Source organism: Triturus cristatus, chromosome 11 (genome assembly GCF_964204655.1).
Source record: "Triturus cristatus chromosome 11, aTriCri1.1, whole genome shotgun sequence".
Lineage (NCBI taxonomy): Eukaryota > Metazoa > Chordata > Amphibia > Caudata > Salamandridae > Triturus > Triturus cristatus.
Window position 1 is genome coordinate 296,272,757 of NC_140594.1, and position 23,298 is coordinate 296,296,054.

The 23,298-nt window shown below is 46.9% G+C and overlaps 1 protein-coding gene across 1 annotated transcript in view; it reads right to left on the reverse strand.

Annotated features, from left to right (window-relative positions):
- The window catches only part of RASAL1 (RAS protein activator like 1), a 765,452-nt gene that overhangs the window by 53,569 nt on the left and 688,585 nt on the right, over positions 1-23,298 (reverse strand). The window contains exons 17-18 of the mRNA XM_085633253.1: positions 12,621-12,758; positions 2,191-2,326 (exon numbers count right to left, since the gene is read on the reverse strand). Coding sequence (XP_085489379.1) covers positions 2,191-2,326; positions 12,621-12,758 — 274 coding nt within the window. The remainder of the gene's footprint in view (positions 1-2,190; positions 2,327-12,620; positions 12,759-23,298) is intronic.

The following is a 23,298-nucleotide window of genomic DNA, read 5'->3' on the forward strand; positions in this document are numbered from 1 at the left end:
GAATGGCAGGAGAGGTGGCGGCAGGTGCGTAATGACCTCCTGAGAGGCGGAGCATTTAATGGTCAGATGGCAAGAGCGTCAAATCTAGGAATGAATGTCAGCTAGAGGTCAAACACTGTGGGCTGTAGGCTGAGCGCTCCTGCCTGAAGAAGCTGTGCAGAGCCAGGTCAAGCAGAGCCTGGGCAGCAGTCTGAGCTCTCAGACCTAGACGTGGTCCCTAGAGGAGGAGGCTTTGACCAGAAATCCCTTCGTTTCAGTGTCACAAGCCTTGACCTTTCTCTCCGTTCTCCCCAGAAATGAAAGGCAGTGGTCTCTTCCAAAATATGTCCTTTTCCCTAGAGGCCAGCCAGTCGACGCTCTTTGAGGCGAGGGTCTGTCTGCAATGCCCACATACACCTACTATGGCCACACAGCAGTTTGGGGCAAATCACTGCCTCCGGGGGCTATGGAGCACTGACAGCGCCCTCCTCTTCCGTGGTAACTCATCAATGTAGTGCAAGGGAAGCTCCAGTGCATACACTGCGCATAACTACAGCACAAACAACCCTAGAAGCAGAGGTCTAGAGCTCACTCAATCCCTCCTATCACACAGCACTTCCTCGATGGCAGCCTCAAACTATGACAATTTTGGAGCACACAAGGTAACACTTTAGATACATTTATCAATTCCAAAATACTCTTTGACTGAGATTTTTCCAGACATTATTTTACCAGTTTAGAAGCAATTTCTCTAGAAACTGCTCCTATATCCTTTTGATGCATTTCCTAACCTTTTCCCAATCAGTTTCCGGGTGTAGTTTTATATAAGATGAACTGTTGTCATATTTTAGATTTGTTCTCATTTTTACACAACAGTCAAAGTCTGGTTTTATTCAGATTTCTCGCCCCCCTGTGCTTCTCAATTTTTTTAGCGGTATCTAGTTCACACATTTGATACTTTCAAGTGGATATTTGATACGAGCCAACCATTTTTATTTCCTAAATAATTTGGATTGTGCTAGTTGCCCTCTAGTGGGGCTAGGCCCTGAGATCAACCCCATGGTACAAAAGGGATATTTCTAGGAGCCTTTGGCACAACTTCAGTTTGGGAATATCTTGATTTCGGATTCTTTAGAAGCTCAACTAACGTGCAGTAAGGTGCCAGGCAGCCACTCTGCTGTGCCAGCTTTTGCACACTGGGCACAGCATGGGCATCAAATCAAGAGAACAACGTACACAAATTCAATCCATAGATTCTAATATATCAAAAACAGTGGCCTGCACAAATGAGGTACTGACCCTTTGAATCTTAACGGGGTGTGAAACTTTCCTTCCCAATAAGTGTTAACAGCACCCGAGGGGCAAGCTGCAAGCAGACATTTGAGGGTGCACACTTATCGAAAGTGAGGGCTCATATTGCAGTTAGACTGTAGACAGCAGGATCAGAGTGGACGTGGGGGGAGGGGGGGGGGAGCCTGTAGACTCACCAGTCCAGCCAGACTGCAGAAAGCTGGGCCAGTGGCCAGTCAGTGAGTGTGGACTCACCTGTGCAGATTGCTGCCAGCGGTGAGAGAGTGAGTGTGGACTCACCTGTGCAGAGAGCCAGTAGTCCCATTGGCTACAGTGTGAGTGTGGACTCACCTGTATAATCAGACTTCAATCAACAGGCCTAGCGTGGAAAGGTTAAGTGTAGATTTAGCTGTGCAGTCAGGTAGCAGTTAACAGGTCGAGTTGTGAGAGAGTGGGTGAAGGCTCACCTGTGCAGTCAGGTAACAGTCAATAGGTCGAGTGGTGAGAGAGTGGGCGAAGGCTCACCTGTGCAGTCAGGTAACAGTCAATAGGTCAACAGGTCGAGTGGTGAGAGAGTGAGCGAAGGCTCACCTGTGCAGTCAGGTAGCAGTCAACAGGTCGAATGGTGAGAGCGTGAGTGAAAGCTCACCTGTGTAGTCAGGTAGCAGTCATCAGGTTGAGTGGTGACAGAGTGAGTGAAAGCTCACCTGTGCAGTCAGGTAGTAGTGAACAGATCGAGTGGTGAGAGAGTGAGTGAAGGTTCACCTGTGCAGTCAACAGGTCCAGTGGTGAGAGAGTGAGCGAAGGCTCACCTATGCCGTCATGCAGCAGTCAGCAGGACCAGGAAAGAGAGAGCGAATGTGAGTTCATCTGTGCAGTCAGACAGCAGCCCCATTGGCCAAGTAATGAGTTTGGGCTCACCTGTGCGGTCAGACTGCAGGCAACATGTCCATCGGCTGCTGCGAAATGCCCCAGGGTGATAGCAAGGCTGCATCCGTTCGTTGTAAATACTGGCCTTGCGTAGCGCTGAGAGCCACTGGTTCAACTCGTTTACGTTCTGCAGGAAAGAGAATGGCATGTTACCAAGGGCCGGAGAGCTTGTGTATTCAGAGGCATGCCAAGGTCCAGACCAAGAGCCACGAGTGTTCAATCTCAGAATAACAGGACACACACTAAAAACGCAACCCCTCGCCCAAGAAGCCACAAGCACTGAAGACTATTTATCAGAAGAGGGATGGACAGGCCAGCAAAATGAAGACCTCTCAATGCCTACTGCAATCCCATAATGGAGACGGAAAGGACTGAGTGTAAAGGGAGACAAATCAATCAGCCACTTCCTAGAGCCTGCAACTAGGAGTGAGGAAACGGCGTAGGAACAGAGAACACACTACACGTCATGTCATAGACCCATCCCATGATAGCATTGTACACACATGAAGACTGCATAACTACCCACTGCTGACTGCATCATCCACAAGAGCAGAATGCACGAAGACTGAGGCCTCTCTTGTAGGTGATCTCTCCATGTAGAGGACACTCACCCACCTACCATAATTACTGCTGTGTCTCTGAGAATGATATCTACATAGAAGTCTCAATGAGAGAATGACCCTTACAAACTAATGGGGAAACCCAAATATAGTCACAGGACCTGGGTGTAGCATGCTATGAAGAACAAATGGTCCTAGACCTATTACGTAAGAACGCAAAAAGTCAGACAAACTTTTTAGTAGGTGCTGCCAAATAATCAACAGCTGGTAATCAATACAATAAATATAATGAATGAATCTGTGGTTAGCACCCAGAAAGAGAAAAAGAGAGAACACACCCACATTCTGTTTTGTCAAAAACTATTAACTTTTTCATTTTTCTTTTCAATGCAAAAAAAATAGGTAAAGACATTACCACATATTATTTGAGAATTTGAGTAGGTTGCTCAAAGGGAAAGTTGTAAGGAGAAGAAAGGTGCGCGTGCTTAAAATAGAAAAAAGGGGAAATAACAGGCTGTAGATAGTCAACTTAGTATCCATTTGGTGTTGATACTGGTTATTTTATATAACACAAACCAGTATAATGAGACCTGTCCATAATAAAATTCACACAACAATGTAATGATCTTTTTCCATGCGCATAAATGCACCATCAGAAGGAAAGGGCAGGGTGATATAGTATGGTACAGATCCTTGCTGGGGGGTATGTGCCGACGTTTCGACCCGACTTGTGCATAGAGGGTAATTTAAAACCTCCGCTTGTGGGTCTTCATCAGGACAAAAGAGAAGGTGAGGCAACCTAAGAGGTGAAAATAAAATTAATGGCGCGCATTGTCCACCTAAAGCCAGAAGGTTCAATGGGGTGTGGGTACTAACCAATTCCTGGTGCCGAGGATGGGCAGACCAGGTCACTATTCCTGTAGGTGAATAGCCTGGAAAATGAATAAAAAGTGAGAGTCAAACTCTACTTGGAGGAATATTAATAATCCGAAGAAAGGGTGCAACGGAAAACACTTACCCACACAGTGCGGAGTGTAAAGAACAACTAGTTCGATGCGATGTCAATTGCGAGACTTTGCAGCAACTCTGATATGAGTTGTCATCATGGGTAATGAAAACCCAAGAGTAAATCCCAAAGGAAATTGAATTAATCAATATTCCTGTGAAAAAATTAATGGGAACCTATCAGTACCTAGTGGTAAAGTAACAAAAGTAACAGAGCGTGCGATTAATAGTACCGTCCTGTGGCCCAGCTGAAGCATACCTGTACTTGTCTCACAACGACTGAATGAGCATGTAGACTGATCTGGAGGTGATATGAACATAAAAGGGCCAATTACCGAATCAATGTCAAATGACTGTGAAGGATGAGTTATCACTGCAGACAGCATCCTTATAGAAGGGTCCATGAATGAAAAACCATGAAGACTGAGGTCTCTGGAAAGGATACCTACGTCGAAGAGTCAATGACTGAATGATCATGAAGACTGAGATGTCTCCACATCGGAGTCCGAAGCCTGAGCTGTCTCTGGAAATGAAACGTACGTGGAGGGGTCATTGATTGAATGATGATGGATACTGAATTATAATTGGTGACGATCTCTAAAACGAAGGGTCAATGATTGAATGATCATGGAAACTGAGGTCTCTCTAATCCCTGGAAGTGATCCATCCTATAGAGGCCAATGAATGAATGACTGTGAATACCGGTGACTCTCCTCCCTGAAAAAGATCCACCCAGAGAGGCCAATGACTGTATGATCATGAAGACGGAGGTTTCTCACCCTGGAACCGATGTCTTCATTGAGAGGAAATTGACTAACTGATAATGGAGTATGAGGTTAATTTTCCCTCAGTAGGGAATCCCTCCACACAAAGGCCAATGACGTGCCATGGAGATTGAGCCCACTGGAAATCTCCACTGACCAATGGGGCTTGGCGAGAGAGTGGGAGGGTACACGGCACGGGTCTATATTGGCCCACTCCCCTTTCAAGGTTGCATAAAGGGTCTGGCGAATCGCCTCTCTTCCTTCTTCTCTCACCACATCCCCTCTTCATCCCGGCTTTACATGTATCTACCTTCGCTTCCTCCGGTTCTGTGTGTATTGGGCCTAGCTTCCTCCCACTGAGAAAACATCATAGGGAGCTGCTAATTAGATAATTAAACCGATTTTTAATGAGCCCCCTCCTCCCACCCGCAGCTGTCTGATCACCCTACCAAGCCCCTCTCGTCTTGCTTTCTCGCTAATTGGGACGCTCTCCAGTCTGAGGCAATCAGAGGTTTCCAGAGCAAGGTTGCCAAGGCAACCCCATCACTGCTAGTGGCTGGAGCGGGGGACCATTTGGAGAGAGGGATGGAGGCGACATTTCCATGTCCACAGCCCTCTGGAAACGGACCTTTCAAACTGCCCCGAGGCAAGACTGCGCATCTTTCTATAAATGATTTACTAATAATATTGGTGATTATATAGGGCCCTAACTGCAGTAAGCGTTGTGTTCACACGAAGCATTGGGACTGCGAGGGATGAGTTTCCCGCTCAGCCGACAGGAGTTCCCGCTGCTGAGCAGATGGCGGCAGACGTCGTTTCTGCGCAGGAGAGTGCGGATGACGTCCCGTTTTACTGCACGAGATGACGGGAAATCGGATTTCCCGGCAGGAGGTGACGGGATGTTGCATTTCCCTACAGTAGATCGCGAGATACGACATTTGTCCTGAGGAGATGGCGGGATATCCTGTTTTGCTGGAAGACATAAAGGGAAAATTGATCGTCCTGTTGCGTGCGATGATGGCAATTCTCAAGCCCCAGGAGAAGATGGTGCATGAAATGATGCTAATTCTCACTCCCCTGCAGGAGATGATGGGATGTCCCATATTGTTGTGCAAGATGGCTGTAATTCTCACTTCCTTGCAGGAGAATGTCTGATATCCCATATTGTTGTACAAGATGACGGAAATTCTTACATCCCAGTAGGAGGTGGTCTGACATCCCATTTTGTTGTGCAAGATAACGATAATTTTCACTTTCCTGTAAGAGAAGGTCTGATATGGCCTACTCTTGTACAAGATGACGGATATTTTCACTTCCCGGTAGGAGATGTCTGATATCCCCTACTCTTGTACAAGATGACAGTCATTTTCACTTCCCTGTAGGAGATGGTCCGATATCATCTACTGTTAGTTATACAAGATGACAGTAATTATCACCTGCCTGCTAGAGATGACAAGATATTCCACTTTGCCGTAGGAGATGGTGGGTTTTCCCATTTTCTCTTAGGAGAAGCAGTGTACCCCGATTTCCAGGTGGTAACTGCGAGATAGTCTATTTTCCTTCAGGAGATATCATAGCATCCTGTACCCCTACAGGTGATGGCACAGATCCTGTTCCTCACAGGTTCAGAGTTATATATCGTTTACAGGAAACACAGGGATACTCTATTAGGCCAGAGACATCTGTGAGCCTTGATCTAAAAAGGATTTTGTGGCCACTTACATGGCCCTGTGCAGTTTTGTGCAGCACGTACGGACTTTTATAATTGAAAGTAAATCAATGCGATGCCCAGCGTTCCTTTGCGCCATGTGATTGCCCGGGCAAAACTTTAGTGAATAACCTTTAGGAGGTAGAAAGTGAATCCAACCACAAGGTTTCCCTCGAAAGAATGAGATGCAAAGTGAGGCTCTGCAAACCCTGCTGAGAGGAGAGTGGAGCTGAAGGCCCTGCATGTGAAAATGTGCACATGGACCCCCTGGATGCAGGAGATGAGACATGAGAGGTGCGCGCGCGTCCACCAGGCTGTGGTCGAGGAGCAGGCTTGGAAACGAAGATAGAGGAAAAGTCTTTCCCATAACTGTGGCCTTAAGGGCCTGCATGAATTCGGTTATCTGAGCAGGGATCTGAAAACTTTGGCTGGGGTTGACTGTTCCAACAGAAAGACTTTGATATTTGGGCATATTCCAGTGAAACTGAACCTATGGTATTTACTCTGATTTGCATTTCATTGTTCTTCTAACCAGTCTGTGCCTGCGCTACATGGAATGAACCTAATCATTAAGCTTGGGCGGAGTTGCGGAACTCCACAAAGTGACACAAAAACTCAGCTGTGCCACACTGAGTACAGCAAGCGGCAGAGAGCATTTGGTCATGCCTGTTGGCTTTGATTTTAAGCGTCGGGTGTTTCTCCTGCGCTGGAAAATCAACACAAACCACAGCATGTGCAGCACAGGAGGGCGTTGCTTCTTTTCTGCAGCTTGAGTAGATATTCTATTCGAGTGACAACTTTCTGAACGCGAAAACGGAAGGTTTCTCAGCGCGAACACTCACGACCACCCGCTTTGAGAAATTGGAGCGCCCACATGGAGAAATCTCATCGGGAGGTGGACTTTTCTTGCTCGTGCTCACCAACTTGACGTTGGGGCGCGCAAGCGAATAAAAATCTCGCCATGAGGTGGATTTTCCTTGCTTGCGCTTGCCAACTTGACGTTGGAGAGCGTGAGCGAGGAAAAATACTCTGCTCCGTGCGGAAAACTCTGCAAACTCAACAAATGGAGTGGAGTTCACCGCCAGGGCTTACTAATCATCCCAGGTTGGCTGCAACCCAAAGTGGAAGTACAGAGGAAACTACCAGGCCTCCCCCACCCGTAAAGGAACACAACACCGAGGTGAATGTTGGCCTTGTAAGGTGAGCACGACTCTTTGTTGCACAGTGAGCTGATGGAACCTCAGTAGACGACAGACACATTCTAGAGGTAGAGTTTGTCTCAGGATTCACAATCTTATGATGGAGATTTAAACTTCTCAGAACTGTCAGAAACCATGGCCATCACCCAAATATATATCTGTGCAATATCTGGCTGCTGCTCAAATCTTAATAAAAGCATAAACATCACAGAAAAACATTGAAGCCTTGCAAAAATGCCTTCTGTTTCTGATAAAAAAGGTCCCACTCAACGACAGAACCTTTCCTGTCAGATCCAATCTGATTTGCATATAGCTGGGTCCAAACTGAGTTGATATGGAGGGTAAAAGAACAATGGGTAGGAATACTTCCGTGTGTGATTGCCATTGGTTATATTTATTGCAAGCGTTCCTCCTATCACCTTTAGTGCCTAGCCTAGAGCTCACAGTGATCCCTCACAACCTGAATTCTGCACTACAAGAACCAAATTCAAAGACCATGCAGCACAACTGAAACTTTAATGAGACAATATGTACTGGTTGTGCACTGCCCCCTGGGTGTGAAATGTAGATACAGCTCATAGAGTTACCATATGGGATTGTGCATTTAGGATTGTATGTCCTGTATGTTTGTGTTAGTGTGAAACTCCACCAGGAGAAAGGAAAATATCTGAGCCAATGGCATCATCTAGAATCTTGCTTGGGGAAAGACAAGGACATTATTAATGCGTATAGAGGTGTAGCAGCTGCTATGGCGCTGACATTGAATTTGCTCCTCCTCGTTTCAGGAGCCATAAAGCCAGTGGCAGGGAAAGAAAGTTAATATAAGAGTCCTGTCGATGAGTGACTAAGGGTAGGAAAAGGGATCATATCTGGAATGTCATTGGTTGTCAAAGGCTGTGTGATTTAACCCCTTGACCTTTGGTGAATCATTATAGGTAAATACAGGTGGGGTGTTCTTTTATGCGAGATAGTGACGCCTCCCGCGTTTGCGTAATTAATTTCTGAACTATTCCTGCGGTGCAAGAGGTGAGGGAAAACACCCTGAGCCCTCAGACTGGACTTATGGCACAGTCCACAATCAACTGGTAATACTATCCTATGCACACACTCCCCCATCCTTCCTCTAGTAAGGTATGTAGTGATTCATACAGTTACAGTTTCAGATATGCAGACTAATGAGCTCTTATCAAAACAATCATAGTCGTTTGGTGTGTACTTTTGTTCTTTAGTTCGATGAATTGCCCAGTCAACACGTGTTTCGTGTGGGTGATTGTCCATTTGACTTCTTCAGGGCTTCTATTCGGCCATCATATATCCCGTATGCTGGCGGTTAATTATCCCGATATTGTATTCCTTTCCATTATAATGACAACAGGTGGTGTCCTAATGTGCCTGAGGCTAAGAGAACAGGAGCTTCAAAACCAACCTCACTTGAATCCAGGAGCAAGTCAGAAACATTGGGATCATAGCCTGAACATCCTGGACTCGTTGCTGCAGAGATAAAGCCTCGAGCTTCACCATATCAAAGATTGACCCAGTGAATGGAAACCTCAGTGAGGGAATCAGGTGGGACTTCTGCTCGTTAATGGTGAAGACCAATGTTGTTAAAAGTTCTGCTGTTGTGTGGAGCTGGTCCATGACTGACTGTGGCAAGCCCGAATTCAGCACCTAGTAGTCGAAGTACAGGAATACAACAATTCCTGACCTCTATAGATGAGCAGTGACCACTGCAATCACCCACTGGGAACACCCAAGGGGTGCTGGTGAGGACAGAGAGGGGCACAGCTCCTGCTCAACCTTGAACCATAGGTAACACCTGTGTACTGCAGGAATGGTATATGAAAAAACATATCCTGCAAGTCCAAGTACACCATCAATCACCCGAGTTCAGAGCATCTAGAGTCTGGGCCAAAGTGAGCATTATGAATCTGTCCTTCTGTAGGAATGCATTCAGGTGATGGAGGTCCAAGATAGGCATGAGCCCCCCCATCCTTTTTCAGGATGAAGAAATGAGGTGAGAGTAACAGCCGCCACCTTTTGCTCAGTCCGGTATCCTCTATATGGCACCTTTGGAGAGCAAGAGGCATACCTCCTGGAGGAGGATGGACCAATGTCCTTCTGAAATCTGTTCTGGTATGGGTCAGCTATTGGGTGGGAAGGAAAATACCCATTTTGAATAATTTGCATGACCAATCTGTCACATGTGATATATCACCAACCTGGAACAAAATACCTAATTCTGCCTCCCACTAGGTGGCCTAATCTGTGTATGTGATGGTTCACCAAACAAGAAGGAAGTGCCGAATCCTGCCATGCACCAGGTGGGCAAGGCCAACTAAGGGCAAATTAAAGTTGTTTGTTGTCCGTTGTATCAGGGGAGGAAGACTTGGAAGGCTGGTGCCCCCTATTGACCCTCACAGCGTCTACCAAATCCATGTTGGTGGCCCCTAAAAGACTAGGCTGTCTATTGCATAAATGGTTGGGAAAGCTGTCTACATGCCAGACCTCAGGAGAAGCCCCTCACTATCCGAAACTGGTGCAGAAATTGTTTGTCAGAGGACAACAACCCCAAGGAAAGGGCTGTAATTTTACTGCCCTTAAAGCGTTTCAAGGCAGAGCCTGACTGCTCACCAAAAGGGGGGAAATCATCAAAAGGCATATCCATCAGAGAAGCCTGCATATCACTGGGGAACCCAGAGGAGGCCTCATTCAGGCATGTCAACAAAGGGACACACAGATATCACTCACCCTGCTAAGGCACTAAGTGGTTTCCACATTGGCATGGTTTGGCCTCATCTTGCCCATTATGTATCATCTGGACCAGATCTTCCTCAACAGGTCCAAAAGAGCATAGGTGTATTGGCTCAGCGTACAGATTGTGTTTACCGACCACAATGTCAAATTGGCTGAAGAAAACATACTTTTGCCAAAGACAGCTATACATATATCAGGAGGGGAGGTGGAAAATGAATTAGGGTTCCTCTTACTGGTCGAGGCCTGTATAATAAGGCTTCTTGGAGTTGGGCACCTGGGAGAAAATCTAGGTCACCAGGCTCTGCTCTATGATGAACAGCCAAAGTATGTAGGTTTCTCTTCACGGACTGTTGGTCTCCTGGCATATCACAGGTATCCAAAGATATTGGAAGATGACACCTCACCCACCCTTCTTTGCGGCACGCTTTGTCACAGGTGCACCCCCCATCGAGGTAGTCAAATACCACCTTGATGGAATCGAACAGTGATGGGAGTGGAGTCCCAAATAAATTCTTCTGGATATAAGCAGGGAGCAAGATAACTAAAATGATCTGAAGATAAAACCAAAATATGTCTCTTTATTCAGAGGCTACCCTAGGCATAATTAAGAAATTGGACAGGGATGTTCATGGAAAGCAATGTTTCCCATATCCACTTAATTTCTCCGACATGTTTCAGCCATTTCTTGAGCCCCATTTGGTCATAGGCCTTATTAGGAGCATGGGTCATCCCTACCTAGTTTGCATTCACTATCATGATTTGATTACATGTGATGTAAAATGTAAGGTTAAAATAATTCTTGTTATAAACAATAAAATGGTTTTTTTTTGTCATAGAACTGTATCAACTTCCTTTTGAGTACCCTGTAAACCACACATTTGTGGGGTACCCAATGGTGAAGTGTGTACACAGCATAGCAAAAACAAACATGATAGTACATGTGTCACTCATCCTCAGTTATGCTGACGTCCTCTAAATTGGGGCCATTTTCACCTCCTGGACATGAAGCGGTTGAAGAAAAATCATTTGTATGCTGACATATCCTGGCAGGCTGTCTTATTTGTGGGGCTTTTCCCATTGCGTTTGTGAGTTGTAATGTCATCACTGGGGATATGAATGGTTTTAGACCAATACTCTGAGACTGTCTTGCCACATCTGAATGTGAAAAGGACGGGGAAGAGATATATTTATGCTGCTTTATTTAACTATATCTTGCACCTCCCCCATGCCTTGCTTATGGTTTGACCGCGGCCGCCCGTGCAGGGAAGAGCGGTGGGGCCGGGTGGGGGAGATTTCGACAGACGACAACGAGGGAAAATTTATTATTTATTTAATTTTCCCTCATTGTCGGCTGGCGAAATCCACCCCCCACCCGCCTGACCGCAATAATCTCTCTGACCCTTTTACTTAATTTTTGTTTGCTACAAAATCCAGCCCGTTTAGTGCACACTAGTATTGCAGACAATATAATATCTCCTGATGTCAAAGTGTGCTATATAAAAGTTCTTATTCATTATACATCTTTATATCATAGGAAAAGGCTAATGGTTCCAACATCTAAACACAAATATCTACCTTTCAAAATCCCCTAGTTCTAGTTCTTCTTGGCTTCAATTCATCCTCAGAACACCCCGCTTCCATGCACCTATTTCGATCCTTGATTTATCAGATCTTACCAATGTGTCTCACCCAAAGGATTGAAGGTTTAATGATGCCCTGGAACAGCATGGGGGGCGGTGGAACCACCGCAAGTGGGGGCATGTAAACTAGACTTCGACTGGTGTCAGCAAGCCGAAAAGGTGGTCTATGAGAGTAGGGGATGCCCAAAACATGGGAGAAGATCTGGAAGCAATGGAGCAAATATCGGAACTACTAAATGTTGATGGTTTGAATGCGGCATGCCAGGTGGAGGGTACTGAGTTACTAGGGTGGGTTCTGGGTGGGGGGGAAGTTTCATAATATGGTATTGTATACTGTCTTGGAAGTTGATATGAAGATATATTGTAATTTCGCGTTGCCCGTATATGGGAAATGTAATGTGCATCAACTTAATAAAAAACTGAAATTTAAAAAAAAAATGATACCCTGGATCTGGAGGCTTAAGGAAGTCTCCTATATTAAGCTGTGTTGAAACTAAGATGCAAGATTTCTATTGGGTTAACAGCCAGTCACCATCAGTCATTATATTAGTTAGCTTCCACTTATTGAAGAATACATTTTACTTCAGTGATACCAATTCCTGTAATTTTATTGTGGTCAAATTTCAACTGATGTCATTTCCTGTCTTGGCACTGGGGTAAATGTCACATGATATGGGTCCCTGCGAAGTCATGAATAGGTCATGATATCATTTCAGATACAGCTGTCATTCTGGTGAATGGAAGTCCATAATTGTTCTGGTTACCTCCAGCCCATCCTCATGGTCACTCACCTTACACTGGATGTACATGGTGTGGGGGAGACCCTCGTTGTCCTGAGTTATGATCTGCATCATGTTCTGCTGCTGGAAGGCGTTCTCATCCACTCGCTCAACCGCGCAGATCCGCTTCACGGGGATGGAGGAGCGCACCTGCAACAAGGCACTAGATGAAACGAAGGGCCAGTCACAGCACAGGGAAACCCCTACCACAGAACTATCGACTCAAACAGAATATAACCCAGCAGCACTGCCAAGCATCAGCTACAAAACTATCAAGGCAAAGTACAAGTCAACAAGAGCACTGGAAAGCACACACCACAGAACTATCATCTCAAAGAATTCACCAACAGCAGAATTGGGAAGCACAAGACACAGAAAGATGAACACAAAGAAAACACCAACAACAGCACTAAGATACACCAGCTACAGATCTATCAACTCAAAGAATGCACTGACAACAGCCTGGGAAGCATCAGCCACAGAAAGATCAACGTTAAGGAAGCACAAACAACAGCACTAGGAAGTGCCGGACACAGCACTATAAGCTCAAATTAAATACTGGAACGCTCGCTATCTGCTCAGAGCAAGCAAAAATGACAGCAACATCAAATTAATCATGAACCCAAACCACATAACTCTCAAATTCAGTATAATTAAATCAGTTGAAAGGAAGTACCATCCTTACTTCACATAACTACAGAACTATCAGCTTAAGTAACACAACACAAGGGCAGCCGCAGAACTATAAGATGAAGAATCAGCCACAGCACTTATGAAAGAAGACACCAGCAATGGTACCTTCAATATAACTAAGACGTGACCCACAGTGCCATCGCAGGAAGCACTAGCCACAGCAACACAAAATAAATAAAACACACACACAACTTTCCCACGTCAAAGAAATCAGAAGCAACAGCACCATCAGTTCAAATGAAGCCAAATCACAGCACTATCAAGGAAGCAAAAGCCACAGTACTAACAATACAATGAAGAACAAACCACAGCACCAACAAGCGATGCACCAGCCACACCAAACCCAGATGAAAAGAAGCACCAGCACAAGCCACAGCACTCTCACTTCCAAGGAAGCACAGGCCACATTACTATGAAAGTAAACACTAGCCACACTGGTGCAATTCTGTTGGAGAACCAGTCACATCACTATTAGCTCAAAGGAAGCACTAACATCTCTATCTACTCAAAGGGAGAACGAACCAGATCACACTCAGGTCAAGGAAGTACCCAGAGAAACACTATTGATTCAACGGCAGCACCAGTCACAACACTATCTGTTTAAAGGAAGCATCCAGCCACAACACTATCAAAGGAAGCACCACCATGCTGCTATCAGATCACAGGCAGCATCAGTCAAAGCACTGTCATCTCAATGTAAGCAGCACCAACAGCATTATTATCTCACACGAAACACACTAATCAACTCAAAGCGGGTACAAGCCACACCGCTAACACCTAAAATGAAAACACCCACTACAGCACAGGCAGCTCAAAGAACGTGCCCATCACTATACTATGAGTGCAAATTAGCCTCCAGTCATAGCAGTGTGAAAGAAAGTACTGTTCGAGGAGAAGCCATTTCCAACACCATCAAAGGAAGCTCCAATCATAACAATCCTATAGGAAGCATTCACCAACAGCACTATCATCACAAAGGAAGCACCCATCTCAGCACTATGATAACAAAGGAAGTATCCGCCACCCACAGTAATATAAAAGGAAATAACAGCTTAAATTATCCACTCAACAAAAACACTTTTCACTGCAATAGAGGAAACACTGAACTATTCACTCAAAGGCATCAGCAAGCAATCACATAATTAAAAGAAAGCACTGCCACATACAATTCGCGGGAAAGAAGCAGTAACCACAGCATTATCAGTTATTGTGAGCACCAACCACAGCGCAGTGAGCTCAAAGGGAACAGGACCGCAACACTAGCAGCTGAAGGAAGCCTCCAAAACCGCAATACCAGATCTAAGGAAGCACTGGTCAAATCACTATCAGACACAGTACTACTAAAGGGCGCACCGGCCACAACATAAAAAGCTCCAAAGGATTAACCAGTTGCAGTTCTACCAATTCATTGGGAGCACCCACTACAGCACCGTTCAGAGAGCTACCAGCTCCAAGGAAGCACCAGTCACAACAAGCAATTCCTATCCAAATTAGGTGACCTGGCTCCCTCAGCCATGTTAAATATGATCCATACCGAGGGGCGTGGCCTGCCGGGCTGCGAAATGGCCGCTAGCTAGGCGAGCTCTGCCGGCCAAGAATGAATCCTTCCATCATCTGCACGACTGGAGAGCTCTTGCTAAATAAAAACGTTCCCGAACACGGACCGCAGTGCGGGGCACCGAGTGAGCCGCCTTCCGCCCTTGGGTGTGCTACTGTAGCGGAGATGTGCGTCCCGGCGTAGGAAGGCCTGCTCACGACCACTGGAGGTATGAGCGTGCTGCCGGCTGTGGCGAAACTTGAGCCCCCGGTGTCAGAGAAGTGGAAGGCCGTGGTCAGCGCGGCAGATTGCCAGCGGTCTGATCAGGGAATTTGACGGTGGGAGGGTGTTGCGAATGTTGCTGCCCCGGAGGACATATAGGTTGCAAGCGGGCACTTCGCCCCATCCCTGACACCCTTGAGGCAGAGTTTGGACCAGAGGTCGCTGAAAACGAGCGAGGGGCTGCTGCTCTGGTAGGATCGGAAGAGGCCCGTTTGGCTGTGAGTGGCAGTGCTAAACAAGGGCCTAGTGCACCATCTTAGAATCCTGAGGTGCTTCATCTCCGTGATGTGAAAGGCGGCCATTGCTGTGACACTACTCTGTGTACATTGGGACTGGTGGCAGGGGAGTGCACCTTGGGAGAGCACAGGAGAGAGTGTCGTGCTACCCCCTCTGGATGTAGGGACCAGCTCGAACTTGCTGCGCCCGGGATGTGCGCTCATATGCAGGGTACTCTTGTTCACTGCGGCCCAGGTCAGATACGACATAGACATTGACAACATTGCAGGTGGCTGACCCAAGTTGGATGAGGCCTAGATGCTGGTCCGTTGATGACCCCCTGAGTGTCCTTTAGTACACGAGCAGCATGCTGACCACACTCCAGAGTAGGGAGTAATGGTAGACGAGCCGCTGGAGGGGTAGTTCGGCGACTATCCCATTGTGTGTCGACTGCTGGAGCCAAGACTCATCAGCGGATTTTATGAGAAGGCCCTGCGACAATCGAAGCGACATGGCTAAACAAGATGCGAAACAGCCGAAGCTGATCTTCGATCAGAGGAGGACCACAAGACTTACAGAGCAAGATCCAGAGGCTGGCGCGGAGAGACCGTCAGATTCGCAGATGGAAGACCGAGGAGAAGATTTGCGCACCTTAATGCTTGAAATGAGGTCCAGTCTTCGGAAAATAAACACCAAGTTGGAAGCGCTAACGTCCCAACTAGATACTGATAAAACGCAGGTGGGGTCGCACAAGACCAGACTCGATGTGCTTGAAAACCGGGCCGCGGACTTTCATGAGTTCCAAGTTGAAACCAAGGAACAACTACTACATAAGGACAAGGTGTTAGGCATTATCCACGCCAAAAATGAAGATTTGGAGGCCCGGTCCAGCCGCAACAACCTTCGAATTACTGGCATACCGGCGACAACAGCTATCAACAAGATGGAATCTTACGTAGTGGATTTGCTCCATGAACTCTTTGACCCTAACCTCTCCTCCGTTTTCACAGTGGAGCGAGCACACCGTGCCTGGGGCCACAAGCCTCCAGTAGGCGCCACTCCCAGACCCATCTTGGCCAGAATTCTGAACTATCAAGACAGAAATCTTATCCTGCGCCTGGCCAGGGGTAAGGGGCCTATCAAGCATAAAGGTAACAATTTCTCCTTTTATCCAGATTTTACACCTGCGGTGCAGGCGGCGCGGCGGAAGTTCCTCCCTGCTAAACGAATCCTGATGCAGGCCCAGGTCCCCTACTCACTTTTGTACCCTGCCAAGCTAAAGGTCACTCACGAGGGGTCTGCACATTTTTTCACGGATGCTAAGTCCGCCCTCAAGTTTGCGAAACACATTGGTGGGAAGAAATCCAAGCAAACTTCCAAGGCTACGGACTCAGCTGAGGACCAATTGAGTGACAATGACTGAAGGGGCTATATTTACCTAGTTAGAGTTGCTACGCCATGCGGTGAAGTGAGTCTGTTTGTGCCTGTCTAGGCTGGGAGGGGAGTTTCTCTTTACAGTTTAAGTGTGTCCGGTCTCTTTTCTGCAGAGGCTGGATCTCACTCACACTATTTATGGTTCAAACCTGCTTGCTTCTGTAGTGTACTGAGATGGGTTGGGACTTATGGGATTCTTGTTGTTTTGTAATACGCAGCCTACGTGTGTTCCTGTTCTGCTGGCTCTGATGTCTTGGGTTTTCTTACACGGTCTGTGAGATAAGTAAGGCTCTCCGCAATGTTCTTGGCCACCCTGTGTTGTCAGGGAAGTATGCCGGCGGTACTGCGCCCGCATGGGAGAGCTCCCACTTGTTGCTGAATTCTTTACGATGTTTGGGGTGGGTATTCTACAACCTGATTGGGGGGGTTGCAGGGGCGGGGGGGAGTGTGTAATGTTATGTTGTTTGCCAGATCATTGCTTTTCGCTTCAAAGTCTCGTCGCTGGGTGCAACCAGTTCTGCTATTATGTTTCGCTCCTATTGGCCTTCTACAATATATTGTGATAGATGTCCTATGATCAGTTAAAATGTTTTAACCTGGAACATCCGAGGGTTAAATGACGGCAGGAAATCCAGGTTAGTCCACTCCTATTTGCTTAGACACCACATTGACATATGCATGTTACAGGAGACACATCTCCGTGTTCCATCTTCTCCCAGACTATGGCACAGTAGATGGCAGTAGATGGGGCTCAGTTTACTCCTCCATTTACTCAAATTACTCCAGAGGGGTTGCCGTGCTGATCAGACGGGGTCATGATTGGAAGGAAGGTGACCTACAAACAGATCCAGAAGGCAGATATGTCATAATACTGGGCACCCTGGGTGGGATTCCAGTTGTCTTGGTTGCGGTATATGGCCCCAATGTTGACTCCCCTGGGTTTTTTCAAGATATATGGGCCAGAGGGCAGGCGACGAATTGCAACACCATTATCTGGGGCGGGGACTTCAATGCCAACCTAGATGACGAACTGGATAGGAAAGGGGTATCTAGAACGCTGCACCCATCAGCTGGTGCTGCATTGAAGGCCATACTCTCTGACGGGGACCTTGTGGACATTTGGAGACGTACTCACCCAACTGTTAAGGAGGGGACATGTATTTCGGAGTACCATAAAGCGTGGTCCCGACTGGACTACTGGTTAGTGTCCCGTGATGTGGCTACATGGTCCAGGGAGGTCTCACATTTTCCTAGGTCTCTATCAGATCATGCGCCATGTCGTTTGCGCCTAGAACTCCCCAACTCCGTTCCACGGATGTTTACCTGGCGGTTACCATAAGATGCCCTCTTAGACGAGGCATTTAAGGAAGAAATTAGGGGAGACATAACTGACTACTTTATCCTTAACACTGGATCAGTCAATACTTTGGCTTCCTTATGGGAAGATTTTAAGACAGTCATAAGAGGTAACTGCATCGCCCGACAAGCTGGGGTGCTGAAAGCCATTCGAGGGATGCTCGCGTCTCTGGAAAATCAGATTAAGGAACTGGAAACACAGTTCTATTCCTCTGACGATCCTAAGATATTGGCCTTACTGAAGGAGTAACTGCTCGAATTTGAAGAAGAGGCAAATCATGAAGTTACATTTTTGGGTAAATATGCCCAGGGTAGGGGGAGGGGGACCGGCAGGGAGAACTCTGGCGTTGATGATTCACGCCACAAGGTCCACAGCTTACGCAACTGAGCTGACAGGTGCACACCAGTCTGTACTTAGAGGCCAGAGAGATATCCTAGACGAGTTCTCCCATGTTTATTCTGAACTATACACCACTACACAGAGATCTAGCCCAGAGGGCTTGTTGCCCTTTCTCGATTCCTTGGAGCTGCTCTGGCTGGGTCAAAGGCATAGAGAATATTTGGACTTCCCCTTCACGGTGGAGGACGTTGATCAGGTCATCAAGAGCTTACAGCTAAACAAGGGCCCTGGATCGGATGGTATAACCACCACTTTTTATAAAACATATGTTGAAGAGCTGGCGTCGCATTTATTAAGAGCTGTACGAGGAGGCTTGGGAGTCAGGCGTCCTACCACCATCGATGCATGAGGCGATAATAATGACCCCGTTAAAGCCTGGGAAGCCAGAAAATGAATTAGACTCTTATAGACCGCTGTCATTAATAAACGTGGATGGGAAAATATTGGCGAAGCTGATTGCGAATCGGCGGCAGCCCTTACTCCCGCTGATCGCTTGCCCAGATCAGTCGGGGTTTATCCCCGGGAGATCTACTTCTCATAATCTGAGAACTCTATTCTCAGTACTGCATTATTTATACCCCAAAGTGCAAGCGGACGCTGTATTCCTAGACGCTACAAAAGCGTTTGACACACTGGAGTGGCAGTATTTATTTGCCATCCTGAGTTGCATGGGGTTTAATCCGCTGTTTATAAATCTCATTTGTCTGCTTTATACTCAACCGATGGCTCGAGTCAGAATGAACGGACTCATATCACCGCTATTTGGTATCTTGCGAGGTACGTGGCAAGGATGCCCATTATCCCCTCTACTATTCGCAATAGTGATAGAGCAGTTCGCAGCATGCATCCACCAACATCACACCGCCAAGGGGACCGGGTTTAGTGCTCGAAGTCTCTTAATTTCACTATATGCTGATGACGTCACCTTATACGTGACGGACCCGGCGTAGAACCTCGATCTGCTACTGTGGGAATTTATTAGATTCGGCGGCCTTTCAGGCATCTCAATTAGCTGGGCCAAATCAGTTATTTTTCCTTTAACAGACGCCACCACCCAGGCTCCCTCCGAGTTTCCTCTTCAATGGGCAGACGAACCTGTGAAGTATCTGGGTATATGACTCAGTAGGAAAAAGCAAGAAATATGCGACATGAACTACGGACGCGCCATAACATGGCTGGAAGAGAAAGTTGTTGCGTGGGTTAAACTTCCGCTTTCACTAGCCGGGAAGATAGCATTGGTCAAGATGGTGGTTCTGCCTAAATTCCTTTATCTGTTTGTCAACATTCCCCTCACACAGGCCTCTTAAAGCTTTCCATTCCCTACTGATCTCCTCGGTCTGGACGGGAGGACAGGCGAGAATCTCGTGGGATCTTTTGACACTCCCTCTGCGACAGGGTGGATTGGGGGCTCCAGATATGCAATTGTACGCATGGAGTGCACAAGCTCAATTTTTACACCACTGGGTACACCGACCCCTTTTCAACCTCATGTGGCTGTGGAGACGGATGCTGCGGCACTGGTCTCCCTGCAGGTCGCTTTATTTCAGGCTAACAGGCATCCCAGAGACGACATAAACACAGTGGAGACCCTACGATGGGCATGGGATGAATTGAGAAAGAGAGCTTGCAGTCCTATTCTCTATGCCCCGTCCATACCCCTAGCACATAACCGTATGCTATTCACCACAGGTGAGGGTATCAGCAAAGATTTAACACAAAAACGGTGCCTCCGTACTTTCGCGGACCTCTAACCAGAGGGGGCGTTTCGGCAGCACCCGACCTCAGTGGAGGATTATCCTGTGTCTTTTTCTGAACTATTTGTATACTACAATCTTAAAGCGGCGTATCGGTCTCTACATGCTACTTTCCCGGACGCCCCGCCAACCCTGAAAGCGTTCGAGAACGTGCTTAAATCGGACTAACCCCGAAGACTCATTACCCGGAAATATAATCACATGCAGACGTCTGCCCCTTTGTCACAGCCACGGGCGCTCCAGGCATGGAATGTAGAACTTCAGCCTCCACTTACGGAGGACCAGTGGACTTATTGCTATTGCCAGCTGACAGCATTGTCCCCTAACGATAAACGTCATCTTATCCACTTCAAGTTCTTGCACAGATTTTATAGGACACCCTCCAGTTTGCACCGCATGGGTCTGAAAGAAGACGAAAGCTGCTGGAAATGCGGTACTGCTCCCGCTAATTTTTTACACATAGCATGGAGCTGCCCAAGGCTGGCAGCATACTGGTCCAACGTGTTTACTGCGATACACCAAATAACTAGTACGATCGGGGATCCTGACCCTGTAAAGAAATTGTTGGACTATGTCAAGGATACGCCCGTCAAGGTCCGAAAGCTGCCTGCCCTTTTACTTCTATTTGCTAAACACCAGGTTGCTATACACTCGGGGTGTAGGAGGGTTCCCTCTAAAAATGATTGGATTCGGGACGTCACGTTTGGCCACTCACAATTGACCACCTTTTGGGAATTTATGCCTTCGGAATCCAGGCCCAGGGACATCTGGGAACCGTTTGTTGTGTGGGCCCGAGAACAACAGGAGGCAACTGGAGATACGACGACATAGCCTGGGTCATTATGAGCCAGCGCAGGTGGCCTGGGGGAGGTCGGGGAGGGGGTGTCACACGTCTCTTGGGGAGAACTATGTAATTGTTTGTCGTTGTGCTTAATCAATTGTGAACTCTGGAAGATGCTGCAGGGACTATTTCTGCAACGGTCTTTTGAAAGGTGTTAGCTGTTACTCTTTGTCATGATAGGATGTACTCTCTCCTGTTCACTTATAAAGCAATGCAGCGAATATGTATGCAAGACTATATTTAATTTAGATTATGGTTCTATGGCGAGTTAATTATGTATCAAATAGCAACTGGCTTGTTGTTTAAATGGTTTGTATCATTGTTTTAAAATGCCAATAAATACAAATAAAAAATAAAAATATGATCCATACCCCTTTGCGCAGTGGCATTGTCCCTGATCCACTAAAATAAGGCATTGTGGTACCGCTATTGAGCCTGCTATCTACCGCCCAATTCCTATTCTACTAGCAGTGGCAAAGATTTGTGAGGCTTATGTTGCCTCTCAACTTCTTGAACTTTACAACGTCTTAGATGACTCTCAAGGTGGTTTTCGCCCAAAGCGTAGCAATGAACTTGCTCTCGTGGCTGTTCTTGATTATCTTTGCCTCACAGTCGATGACAACTGTACAAGTGCATTGACTGTGCTCGATCTGCTGGCGGCGTTTGACACAGCTGACCACACCATTCTAATCAATCTATTGTTCCGTCTTAAATTGGTTTACAGATTTTCTCACATACAGTAGTCAGCAGGTGCTGCTGGGACAAACTTACTCTTCTTACACTAACTTTTTTTGTAGGGTCCCTCAGGACTCGTCACTATGTCACCTTATTATATATATATATATGTATACACACATACATATATATGTGTGTGCATATAAATATATGTGTGTGTGTATATATATATATATATATATATATACACACACACACGCGGCGCCCCCCCAGCCTGGATTGTGGTGTAGGCACTGGGGAAAGAGCAGCAGCTGGTCTGCTGATAGAGTTGCTCAGCAGTGACGAAGTCCGCCATCGACCACGCCAGTTAAAGGAACGAGCAGAACAAAGGCTGACTAAGTCAGGGGACAATTGTATGCACGGGCAGGTTATTATACCGCGCTCGCAATTTTGGACCTGTTTGTTCCTTTTGGCGAGATCGTCGCACTGGGCGTATTGAGAGGAACTTTGATTGACATATTGGGAGAGGGAAAGTACTGACTTTTGGGAACTTTCTCTGTCCTCTCTCGATAGGTACACCAGTCAGCCAATGAGATTCCTCCATACAGACATTTAAAACATCACCCCGCCAAAATCCTCACTTTTGGACTATCCAGCTGAAAACCGGCATTGATAAAGGCATCCGCCGAAACGCGTCTGCCAGGAGCTGTTATATGAGGACAACGCGTTTGTTTTTAAAGTGTTAATGGTGGCATTAAAACTTACTGCAGAGCACCTCCAGCATGTGTCTGACCCGTTTTTAATGGCAAAAGCGGGACTGGTGTTGTACATAAGGCGGAGGTCGGCTCCGCATTCAGGCACGCCTCTTGATCTGGAGCTCCGCGCATTGCCGACAAACTTTGTGGTTTGAGTGCACGGACTGCACAGCGCGGCGCCCCCCCAGCCTGGATTGTGGTGTAGGCACTGGGGAAAGAGCAGCAGCTGGTCTGCTGATAGAGTTGCTCAGCAGTGACGAAGTCCGCCATCGACCACGCCAGTTAAAGGAACGAGCAGAACAAAGGCTGACTAAGTCAGGGCACAATTGTATGCACGGGCGGGTTATTATACCGCGCTCGCAATTTTGGACCTGTTTGTTCCTTTTGGCGAGATCGTCACACTGGGCGTATTGAGAGGAACTTTGATTGACATATTGGGAGAGGGAAAGTACTGACTTTTGGGAACTTTCTCTGTCCTCTCTCGATAGGTACACCAGTCAGCCAATGAGATTCCTCCATACAGACATTTAAAACATCACCCCGCCAAAATCCTCACTTTTGGACTATCCAGCTGAAAACCGGCATTGATAAAGGCATCCGCCGAAACGCGTCTGCCAGGAGGTGTTATATGAGGACAACGCGTTTGTTTTTAAAGTGTTAATGGTGGCATTAAAACTTACTGCAGAGCACCTCCAGCATGTGTCTGACCCGTTTTTAATGGCAAAAGCGAGACTGGTGTTTTATATA